The sequence below is a fragment of the Corythoichthys intestinalis genome, chromosome 2 (genome assembly GCF_030265065.1).
Source record: "Corythoichthys intestinalis isolate RoL2023-P3 chromosome 2, ASM3026506v1, whole genome shotgun sequence".
Lineage (NCBI taxonomy): Eukaryota > Metazoa > Chordata > Actinopteri > Syngnathiformes > Syngnathidae > Corythoichthys > Corythoichthys intestinalis.
The window spans coordinates 69,301,329-69,313,904 of NC_080396.1; the positions used below are offsets into that span (position 1 = coordinate 69,301,329).

The window sequence follows — 12,576 nt, forward strand, 5'->3', positions numbered from 1 at the left end:
CTGTAAATGCAACTTGTAGCATTAGCATAGCATTTGCTTTAGCGTGGAGCGAGTCCTCTTAAACTTTAGGAGGACTTTAAAAAAAAAAGTCCCTGGTGTTCAAGTGGGTTTAATTATTTGAAAATAATGTACTGTTTTCTTGCTGAGTGTGTATTGTCATAGACATAAGTGGAGTGGTTTGGACATCAGTACAGGTAGTCCCCAGGTTACGAACAAGTTCCGTTCCTAGGCTGCCGTCGTAACCCGAATTTCTGCGTCAGTTGGAATTAATCCTTTAAGTACCCCTAAATATCCATTAAATCTCAAAATACCTATCCAATCACCTGTATTATGTGACATTTTAATGAAGTAAAAAAATAAGATACCGTGAGGTACGTTATATTCAATTCTTTTAAATGTAATGACCATTTGGGCTTTACTCGCGAGTGATTCGCCTTGTCGAGAGAAAAAGGCGCTGTAGAAAGAGTTGGAAGCAAGAGAGCGGGAATATAATGCCGCCTCAGGTGGCCAGCGTCGCCTGTCTTAGTGCGAGCTCGCCGTCCGAACTCAAAAAGCCGGATCGGGACTAGTAAGAAGAGTCTGCGCCAGGGAAGCAGCAGCAGCAGCATGAGAGCAAGGAAGTGGCAGATCTCCCGGCCGAAAGGAACTGCAGGAAGCCGGCGACGCTGCTGGGGTCAGGAGGGGATCCTGACATTAAGAACGCAACGGGAACTGTACAGTTTACGCGACTATATATTATATATATATATATACAGTACTGTGGAAAATTTTTAGGCAGGACGCCTGCCTAAAACTTTTGCACAGTACTGTATATTTTTATTATAATATGTATACACAGGATATACTGTATGTATACATTTTCCCCAAGTGGAAGCTTCCATGATCCTAATAAAAAAATATATATATATATTATATTATTATTATTATATTATATATTATATATATATATATATATACCGGTATATACATATATAAAAAAATAGCTACGACTGGAGACAAAAATTGCGGATGAGACTCCGGCGTTGTAATGTCGAAATCATGAAAGTCAGGTACGTCATAACCTGGGGACTACCTGTAGTTAGTAGAAGACCCTAATTAACCCTTTACCCTTTCTCGTTTAATAATGATAATAGTTTAAATCGATCTGTTCCTAAGTGCTGGTTCGAACCTGGTTTCCATTATAATAGTTTGCGTACATTTTTAAAACATATGCCGTGTACTATTATATTTAATGACATTTTATGCAAAACAAATCAGATTAGATGTCTAATTGTGGTAAACTCAAAATCACAGAAGGATGAAGCCACATAATTGGACGTCTACCGTAGTCATTGTCTATCAATGGCAGTGAATGAGATAAAGCGCCATCTTTTTAGTCTTTTTTTTGTTTTGTTTTTGTTACACTATCATCCAAAACAGGAAAAACTTGCAATTTTCTGCCTTTAAAAATCCCATATCAGTCGACCTCTATTCATTTTACATAAATAAATAAGCATCTTTTGTAAAGTTACAATCTACCATACAAAGTCCTAAGCTTAACACGTACAATATTTGACATGTGTTCAACTTTAAATAGCCGTACCGTAAACTATCAAGTGGAAAGAATTGAAAGCCTGATGATACAGTAGCTAACATTGCATGCAGTGTGACAAATGTTAAAAACACACTGACTTGACTGTCCACGCTAAAGTGGTCAGAAAACATTCAGTTCACAGTCTTGATAAGTAACAGCTACTGCTTGGTCTGGAATTATTTGGGCAGTGACACATTAAATATCTATTGCCTCTATGGACTGTCACAATGGATTTGAAATTACAAAAAAATCATTACAGTGTATAATTTAATAACAGCGATTAATGGCAGCCTTTCCAGTGTGTACCCTGCTTCCCGCACAAAGTCAGCTGCAGAACATGAAGTTTCTTATAGTAGTTAACTACAGTAACAGAACCTCAGCTAAAATGGCTGTAACTCCTTACATGTCATGCAATCATTTCAAAATACTTTGAATCAACGAGAATCATTTAATCAAACCTCAAGTTTCTTTTCAAATCCACTGAGTCAAATGTGTCATTGTCCATATACGATGAACCAGACCATGTTCCCCTTTAGTAATTGCAGCATTTCAAAGTTGCATCATGTAATCGTCCTCACTTCCCAGCATGCTCAGAAGAGGTTGACAGTGTTCTTCCCCAGAAGCAATATTCAAAAGGATCAGAAAGTAAACTCAGGGTCATACTTTTTGAGCTCCAAAAGGAGACGATCACGGTCACTGAGAGCTTGCGTGAGGGCCATCTGGGTGTCAGAAAGCTTGGACTCCAGGGTTTGCCTCTGTAAATGTAAATCGATCACATAATTTCCTAGCAAAATATGTTTTAGCACAGTGGTCGCTTACCTCGCTCTGCTGTTGAACAGAGTGTGAACAGTTTGGACTGTATGGAGTTTCAGCTACAAGACGAGAAGAAACCATTTTTTGAATGAACGGGTTCATACAAAAAACATATGCAATAGTATCCAACATGCAAAGATGAAAACGCTGTCACACCCACCCTTGAGCCTCATCATGCCGTCATCACTGCGCTCAAGAAGCAGCCGATCTACAACAAATGTGGCTGACGTCGGCTGAGGAGCTGTTGGGTAAATTCTTGGGCTATCGTCCTATGGAGGGGGGAAAAAAAAAACAAAAACAGCTTTGCATCCTTTTTGATTAGAATTGTGTTCACGTAACCAGAGGTGAGTAGAGTAGCCAAAGTAATAGCAGCATAACTTCAAAATAATATTACTCAAGTAAAATTAGCAATCCCAAAATGTACTCAAGTACAAGTAAAAATGTATCTGGTGAAAAGAATACTCAAGTAATGAGTAACATTGTGAGCAACTGCTTATGATGTTTGACTTTTGTTTAAACAATGGTATTTTTTGTCTATATGAAGACTATTTAAAAAATCAGAGGTCCGGCAAGAGAAAAAAATACAGAAATGAAGCATTACTCGTTCAAACAGCATGAGAGCCCTCTAGGGGAGACAAAATATTTCCTATTTTGAAACTTGATAGGATCGTATTTCTGGTTGTCCGTGGTCAATCGGCGCCAAAAAAAAAACTGGGAGAGAGGTTAAAATCAGCGCTTTCGAGTCATGTTGAAGGTGCTCTTTGTCAAATACTTCATTTTTTATGGTGCTTTAAAGACGCCACATGATTCAACAGGCCGGCATGATCATAGAACAGCAAGATTGAGTCTGATTGGTATAATGCAGTCATGTAATTATTATTGCGATGTCTCAATGGTGAAACTGGTAGAGCCACTGTTGTCGTCTGTGGCAAAAAAAAAGTCAAATCTAATATGTAGATGAAAGAGGAAAAGTAACGACCAGAGGGTAGCCCAAAGTAGCGGAGAAAGAGTACCGTTTCTTCCTCACAAATCTACTCAAGTAAAAAGTATGGCTAATTAAAACTACACTTTAAAAGTACATTTTTCTCAAAAAGTTGCTAAAGTAAATGTAACGCGATATTACCCACCTCTGCACGTAAAAAGGAAACATTTCTTAATGAAAAAAAAATGCCTTATATGACCCACCTTTATTGTAACAGTTACATTGCACAAGTGCAGGTTCATTGGTTGACCATCCACACTAAACTCATCTTCCAGAAAAGGCCCTATATTTGCAATGGTGGAGGTTAACAGCTCCACGTGAAAGTCTTGCAGTCTCACGTCCAGCAGACCCCAAGTCGTTTCGGACGAGTGTCGTGCGGCGGATGGACCCGTTTCCGCTCGCATACACACTGCAGGAGAGTCCCTGCTAATTTGTCCATTTTGCTTGTGGACAGGAGCTGGACAAAGGAAGGTAAAGAGATGTACTGTATTTTCCACACTATAAGGCGCACCTACAGTGTATCACAAAAGTGAGTACACCCCTCGCATTTCTGCAGATATTTAAATTAGGGCTGTCAAAATTATCGAGTTAACGGGCGTTAATTAATTTTTTAAATTAATCACGTTAAAATATTTGACGCAATTAACGCATGCACTAAATGACCCGCTTGCACATTGCCTCAAACAGATTACAATGAGGCCGTTTATGGACATTAAGAGTGAAGAGAACGCCACCGGCCGCTTGGGGGCACCGCCGTTCCATACTCATGTTATTTCTTCTAACGTGGGAGAATCAGTAGTTGTGAGACGTTCATGCTGTATTCACAATGCAATGCAAATTGCTATTTGTGCTCCACACATATTTCGCTAAGTTTTCTTTCTTTTAGTGGCAATTATGTGTCTCTTGTTGTATTTTGGGTAAGATAAGCACAACAAAAATAATATTCCTATCTCTCCAAAAAAATAATGTTCACAAAAAGAAAAGCACTTCAGTCTATAGTAATGAGGCCCTATTCTGACATACAGTTAAACAACAATGCAAAATGAACTGGCATTCCATATCAAAATAGCTATGCAAAATACACGTAAAACTTAGACTTTGGTCACTCTATTTTTATCATTGTTATTTTTATTATTATTATTATATTAACTCTACTTTTGATTGAAAATTTTACAAACTTTATTAAAACGAAAACATGAAGAGGGGTTTTAATATAAAATTACTATAACTTGTAACTATAACAATTATCTTTTAAGAACTACAAGTCTTTCTATCCGTGGATCACTTTAACAGAAAGAATGTTAATGCCATTTGTGGATTTATTGTTACAAAAAACGAATACAGTACTTATGTACAGTATGTTGTATGTATATATCCGTCGTGTCTTATCTTTCCATTCCAACAATAATTTACAGAAAAATATGGCATATTTTAGAGATGTTTTGAATTGCGATTAATTACAATTAATTAATTTTTAAGCTGTAATTAACTCGATTAAAAATTTTAATCGTTTGACAGCCCTAATTTAAATATTTCTTTTCATGGGACAACACTGACACAAGGACACTTTGACACAATGAAAAGTAGTCTGTGTGGAGCTTATGTAATAGAGTTAATTTATTTCCCCCCCAAAATAACTCAAAATATTGCGATTAATATCTAAACCCCTGGCAACAAAAGTGAGTGCACCCCTTAGTGAAAGTTGTCAATATTAACATACAACATGTCAACTGTCAATATTTTCTGTGGCCACCACTATTATCCAGAACTGCCTTTACTCTCCTGGGCATGGAACTGACCAGAGCTTCACAGGTTGCCACTGGAATGCTCTTCCACTCCTCAATGACGACGTTGCGGAGCTATTTGAGACTTTGCGCACCTCCACCTTGGAGGTCCGCTTGAAGATCCCCCAAAGATGTTCTATTGGGTTCAAGTCTGGAGACATACTTGGCCAGTCCATCACCTTTACCCTCAGCCTCTTCAGTAAAGCAGTGGTCATCTTGGAGGTGTGTTTAGGGTCATTATCGTACTGGAACACTGCCGTACGACCCAGTTTCTGGAGGCAAGGGATCATGCTCTGCTGCAGTATTTCACAGCACATGTTGGAGTTCATGTTTCCCTCAATGGAATGTAACTCTCAAACACCTGCAGCACTCATGCAGCCCCTGACTATGACATTCCCACCACCATGCTTGACTGTAAGCATGACACACTTATCTTTGCACTCCTCACCTGGTCCCCGCCACACATGCTTGAGACCATTGGAACCAAACAAACTAATCTTCATCTCATTAGACCATAGGACATGGTTCCAGTAATCCTTGTGCTTTGTTGACATGTCTTCAGCAAACTGTTTGCGGGCTTTCTTGTGTACAGTCTTCAGAAGAGGCTTCCTCCTGGGGTGACAGCCATGCACACCAATTTGATGTAGAAAGCGGCGTATGGTCTAAGCACTAACAGGCTGACCCCCCACCTCTTCAATCTCTGCAGCAATGCCGACAGCACTTCTGCGACGATCTTTCAAAGAAAGTATTTGGATGTGACGCTCAGCACGTGCGCTCAGCTTCTTTGGACGACCAACCCAAGGCCTGTTCTGAGTCAACCCTGCACTTATAAAACGCTGGATGATCTTAGCCACTGTGCTGCAGCTTAGTTTCAGGGTGTTGGCAATGTTCTTGTAGCCTTGGCCATCTTCATGTAGCGCAACAATATGTCTTTTAAGATCCTCAGAGAGTTCTTTGCCATGTGGTGCCATGTTGGAACTTTCAGTGACCAGTATGAGAGAGTATGAGAGCTGCACTACAAATTTGAACACACCTGCTCCCTATGCACACCTGGACCAAGTAACACTAACGAGTAATATGACATTTTGGAGGGCAAATGACAAGCATTACTCAATTTGGACATTTAGGGATGTAGTTTCTAAGGGGTGTACTCACTTTTGTTGCCAGGGGTCTAGATATTAATGGCTATATTTTGAGGAGAAAATAAATTAGCTATTATACAAGCTGCACACAGACTACTTTTCATTGTGTCAAAGTGTCATTTTTTTCAGTGTTGTCCCATGAAAAGATATACTTAAATATCTGCAGAAATGCGAGGGGTGTACTCACTTTTGTGATGCACTGTAAAAGCCTTCAATTTCTCAAAAGCAGACAGTGAGCATTGTAATCCAATTATATATGGATTGAATGATCGAATATGAATATTAGTTAATCATGGCATTACATTACCTTTAGCATAGCACCATCTAAAGGATGTATAATGCAACACCAACCACTGCTACTACTAATACTGCACCTTATTATGCGGTGCGCCCTATAGAGCCTACCCACGTACCACGTGCTCGCTGTATGGTTCCGCCCACTTGTCCGTCAAAACATAGTGTTAACCTGTTACGGCTACGTACATTTCTCCTATTTACGGCGTGTTTTTCTGCTCCTTAACATTAATAATCAAAATGGTGAAGGCGTGTGTGGCTGTTGGTTGCACTAACAGAGAAGATGGAAGGAGAGACTTGAAGTTTTACCGTATTCCGAGGGATCCAAAGAGGAGAGCGAAATGGACGGCTGCAATTCGACGTGAAAACTGGACACCAAAAAATCACCACAGACTATGTAGTAGTCATTTTATATCCGGTAAGATGCATTTAATATATATTTAGAGGGTTTTGGCCTGACAACCACAATTAAGATCATTGCTAGGCTAATCGCCGACAACATACGACGTAGTACGACATAGTTTCAAATTCAAGATGTTTGTGACTTCCCTTTCTTCCACCATCGTTATTTTTTGAATAATATTTAGCTGGTACCAAGTGAAAGAAACTGGCCTCGTCTACGGGGCTGACAAATAACCACAATTAAGATCATTGCGAGGCTAATCGCCGACAACATACGACGTAGTACGACATAGTTTCAAATTCAAGATGTTTGTGACTTCCCTTTCTTCCACCATCGTTATTTTTTGAATAATATTTAGCTGGTACCAAGTGAAAGAAACTGGCCTCGTCTACGGGGCTGACTAATAACCACAATTAAGATCATTGCTAGGCTAATCGCCGACAACATACACGTATGTATGTAGTGAGAGTGCTATCGCTAAACCATATAAACATTAAAAGCCTTAACTCCATTGACAAATGACATGAAATACATTAGACTTGACTGTGGATGTTAGCAAGAACAAAAGATTTTGAATTGAAAATTTCGTAACTCACCTTTCCAAGCACAAGATAGATTCCTGCCGAATTTTCGTGGACGAGGACCTGCTTCACCCAACCAGCAACGAAGTATTTATATGCTTCCAAGCTCTTGAAGTTTTTCATATTTTCGTGAGAATAGGCTGATTTAGTGTGGACAAGATCATTGTAAATATCTGCGTAGCAGATGTCGGGCAGACAGGGCGAAGACAGTGGGTCGAAAAACATCGATTTGGGCATCAAATATGGATCTGGCGACTGTATAGAACGAAGCTTTTCCTCATAACGCCTTTTATGCAACAGATCCAGTGAGTTTGCGGCATCAGAAAGCACCGGGTCTTCCATGAAATGCATTTTAAATTCCGCCATCAATTGAAAACAATGCTAATACAGAGTCAAAATGACGGACAAGTGGGCGGAACCATACAGCGAGCACGTGGTACGTGGGTAGGCTCTATACTAGTCCTTCTAAAAAAAAAATTAGCCTAATGTGATAAAGTTCATTATTTTCTGTAATGTACTGATAAACATTAGACGTTCATATATTTTAGATTCATTACACACAACTGAAGTAGTTCAAGCCTTTTATTGTTTTAATATTGATGATTTTGGCAAAAAAGTCAAGAAAAACTAAAAATCCCTATCTCAACAAATTTGCTTATTTCATCCGACCAATAGAAAAAGTCAACCTTCAATTAATTATATCAGCTATGTACTCAATACTTGGTCGGGAATCCTTTGCAGAAATGACTGCTTCAATGCGGCGTGGCATGGATTCAATCAGCCTGTGGCACTGCTGAGGTGTTATGGAGACCCAAGATGCTTCAATAGCGGTCTTAAGATCATCCACAGTGTAGGTACTCTAAAGAACCTACTAACCTATCATCTGAATCAACGAATTAACTCAAAACCCCTGCGAAAGATTCCTGAGGCTTTTAAAAACTCCCAGCCTGGTTCATTACTAAAACCGCAATTATGGGCAAGACTGCCGACCTGACTGCTGTCCAGAAGGCCATCATTGACACCCTCAAGCAAGAGGCTAAGACATAGAAGGAATTTCTGAGCAAATAGGCTGTTCCCACAGTACTGTATCAAGGCACCTCAGTGGGAAATCTGTGGGAATGAAAAAGTGCGGCAGGAAACGTTGCACAACCAGAAGAGGTGACCGCACCCTGAGAAAGATTGTGGAGAAGTGCCGATTCCAGACCTTAGGGGACCTGCAGAAACAGTGGACTGAGTCTGGAGTAGAAACATCCAGAGCCACCGTGCACAGGCGTGTGTGTGTGTGTGTGTGTGAAACAGCGGCAGAAGCGCCTGACCTGGGCTACAGAGAAGCAGCACTGGACTGTTGCTCAGTGGCCCAAAGTACTTTTTTCAGATGAAAGAAAATTTTGCATGTCATTCGGAAATCAAGGTGCCAGAGTTTGAGGGAAGACTGTGGAGAAGGAAATGCCAAAATGCCTGAAGTCCCATGTGAAGTACCCACAGTCAGTGATGGTCTGGGGTGCCATGTCAGCTGCCGGTGTTGGTCTACTGTGTTTTATCAAGGGCAGGGTTAATGCAGCTAGCTGTCAGGAGATTTTGGAGCTCTTCATGCTTCCATCCTCTGAAAAGCTGTATGGAGATGAAGATTTCATTTTTCAGCATGACCTGGCACCTGCTCATAGTTCCAAAACCACTGGTAAATGGTTTACTGACCATGGCATTACTGTGCTCAATTGGCCTGCCAACTCTCCTGACCAGAACCCCATAGAGAATCTGTGGGATATTGTGAAGAGGAAGTTGAGAGACACCAGACCAAACACTGTGGATGAGCTTAAGACCGCTATCGAAGCATCCTGCGCCTCCATAACACCTCAGCAGTGCCACAGGCTGATTGAATACATGCCACGCCGCATTGAAGCAGTCATTTCTGCAGAAAGATCCCCGACCAAGTATTGAGTGCATAGCTGATATAATTAATGGAAGGTTGACTTTTTTGTATTAAAAACACTTTTTTCTATTGGTCGGCTGAAATATGCTAATTTTTTGAGATAAGGATTTTTGTTTTTTCTTGACTTTTTTGCCAAAATCATCAATATTAAAACAATAAAAGGCTTGAACCACTTCAGTTGTGTGTAATGAGTCTAAAATATATAAAAGTCTAATGTTTATCAGTACATTACAGAAAATAATGAACTTTATCACAATATGCTAATTTTTTAGAAGAACTAGTATATCAAAACGGTTTTAAAATAGGCCATTCATTGATAGAGCGCCTTATAGTGCGGAACATACGGTACTTCTCACAATAAAACATGAATGTGCTGTGTCATTTATTTCTGTTACCTTGAATGACACCAGCCAGCAGGTCAAAAACCCTCACGTTGCCCATCTGTATCGGACTCAAATCCTGGGTTTGTAGCGCGATAACTTGGTCTTCTCCCTTTACTTCCATTGTGCAGGATGTTCCATTCAAAACGAGTAACAGCACTGAGGACTATAAGGACCGTAAATAAACTTAAACTGCTGCTTTATGGGATTTCAAAAAGACAGTCATTGTAAACCTAAAATGTATTTTTTTAAATAACTTTTTAAATTTTAACGTACCATATCTGCAGCTGTATCCTCTGTACTGAATGAAAGGGAGCTGCTGAGATCAGCTGATGACTCTCTCTCCGTGCAAAGAGCAGGGTTGCCGCGGCTGCCGGAAGGATTGACACTAGGACGCGCACAATCTACGCCCGATTCTGGGAACGTGAAACCACACACCACGGGCTTGATTAACAAAGGCTTTACGCATGCAATAATAGTGGTAAATAATAGTGTGGTCATGACTATTTACATTGTAAAATCTCACTGAAGGTAATAAAACTATGCATGAACATTTGTGGAATTATGTAGTTACAGTGCCTTGCAAAAGTATTCGGCCCCCTTGAATCTTGCAACCTTTCGCCACATTTCAGGCTTCAAACATAAAGATATGAAATTTAATTTTTTTGTCAAGAATCAACAAGTGGGACACAGTCATGAAGTGGAACAACATTTATTGGATAATTTAAACTTTTTTAATAAATAAAAAACTGAAAAGTGGGGCGTGCAATATTATTCGGCCCCTTTACTTTCAGTGCAGCAAACTCACTCCAGAAGTTCAGTGAGGATCTCTGAATGATCCAATGTTGTCCTAAATGACCGATGATGATAAACAGAATCCACCTGTGTGTAATCAAGTCTCCGTATAAATGCACCTGCTCTGTGATAGTCTCAGGGTTCTGTTTAAAGTGCAGAGAGCATTATGAAAACCAAGGAACACACCAGGCAGGTCCGAGATACTGTTGTGGAGAAGTTTAAAGCCGGATTTGGATACAAAAAGATTTCCCAAGCTTCAAACATCTCAAGGAGCACTGTGCAAGCCATCATATTGAAATGGAAGGAGCATCAGACCACTGCAAATCTACCAAGACCCGGCCGTCCTTCCAAACTTTCTTCTCAAACAAGGAGAAAACTGATCAGAGATGCAGCCAAGAGGCCCATGATCACTCTGGATGAACTGCAGAGATCTACAGCTGAGGTGGGAGAGTCTGTCCATAGGACAACAATCAGTCGTACACTGCACAAATCTGGCCTTTATGGAAGAGTGGCAAGAAGAAAGCCATTTCTCAAAGATATCCATAAAAAGTCTCGTTTAAATTTTGCCACAAGCCACCTGGGAGACACACCAAACATGTGGAAGAAGGTGCTCCGGTCAGATGAAACCAAAATTGAACTTTTTGGCCACAATGCAAAACGATATGTTTGGCGTAAAAGCAACACAGCTCATCACCCTGAACACACCATCCCCACTGTCAAACATGGTGGTGGCAGCATCATGGTTTGGGCCTGCTTTTCTTCAGCAGGGACAGGGAAGATGGTTAAAATTGACGGGAAGATGGATGCAGCCAAATACAGGAACATTCTGGAAGAAAACCTGTTGGTATCTGCACAAGACCTGAGACTGGGACGGAGATTTATCTTCCAACAGGACAATGATCCAAAACATAAAGCCAAATCTACAATGGAATGGTTCAAAAATAAACGTATCCAGGTGTTAGAATGGCCAAGTCAAAGTCCAGCCCTGAATCCAGTCGAGAATCTGTGGAAAGAGCTGAAGACTGCTGTTCACAAACTCTCCACCCAACCTCACTGAGCTCGAGCTGTTTTGCAAGGAAGAATGGGCAAGAATTTCAGTCTCTCGATGTGCAAAACTGATAGAAACATACCCCAAGCGACTTGCAGCTGTAATTGGAGCAAAAGGTGGCGCTACGAAGTATTAACGCAAGGGGGCCGAATAATATTGCACGCCCCACTTTTCAGTTTTTTATTTGTTAGAAAAGTTTAAATTATCCAATAAATTTTGTTCCACTTCACGATTGTGTCCCACTTGTTGTTGATTCTTGACAAAAAATTAAAATTTTATATCTTTATGTTTGAAGCCTGAAATGTGGCGAAAGGTTGCAAGGTTCAAGGGGGCCGAATACTTTTGCAAGGCACTGTATGTATTATGTATGTAAAAACGGTGAAATAATGAAAAATGTTTAATATTCTAGTATCTTCAAAGAAGTCACCCTTTGCTCTGATGACTTTTTTGCACACACTTGCATTCTCTTGATGAGCTTCAAGAAGAAGTCGCCTAAAATTATTCTTGACTTCACAGGTAAGCCTTTTAAGGATTAATTAGTGGAATTTATTGCCTAATCAATGCGGTTAGGACCATTTGTGTTGCATTGAATGAGGTGTGTCCAAACCTTTGGCCTCTACAATATGTATTAATGTACTGTATATATGTATAATGTTTGGTTATATGTTTGTGTGCATTGAGGGGGCTGGGGGGGTGTAAGGCAAATTAGCCTGATGCAGATATTACTTCAAGTAATTAGTCGTATTTTTCAGGGTTCTAAATTTTTGTTACATATTTGTCTAAAATGTAACCTGTGTGACTTACAAATATTTGGGAACAAACAATTAATGTCCTTTGAGCGAAAGTCATGG

General features: G+C 40.1%; 1 protein-coding gene across 1 annotated transcript in view; it reads right to left on the bottom strand.

Moving 5' to 3' along the window:
• Nucleotides 1–868: 868 nt before the first annotated feature.
• The window catches only part of bltp3a (bridge-like lipid transfer protein family member 3A), a 35,610-nt gene continuing 23,902 nt past the window's right edge, over nucleotides 869–12,576 (bottom strand). The window contains exons 16-21 of the mRNA XM_057830496.1: nucleotides 10,159–10,298; nucleotides 9,898–10,048; nucleotides 3,572–3,825; nucleotides 2,547–2,655; nucleotides 2,393–2,445; nucleotides 869–2,328 (exon numbers count right to left, since the gene is read on the bottom strand). Of these exons, the coding sequence (XP_057686479.1) occupies nucleotides 2,212–2,328; nucleotides 2,393–2,445; nucleotides 2,547–2,655; nucleotides 3,572–3,825; nucleotides 9,898–10,048; nucleotides 10,159–10,298 (824 nt within the window). The 3' untranslated portion in view covers nucleotides 869–2,211. The remainder of the gene's footprint in view (nucleotides 2,329–2,392; nucleotides 2,446–2,546; nucleotides 2,656–3,571; nucleotides 3,826–9,897; nucleotides 10,049–10,158; nucleotides 10,299–12,576) is intronic.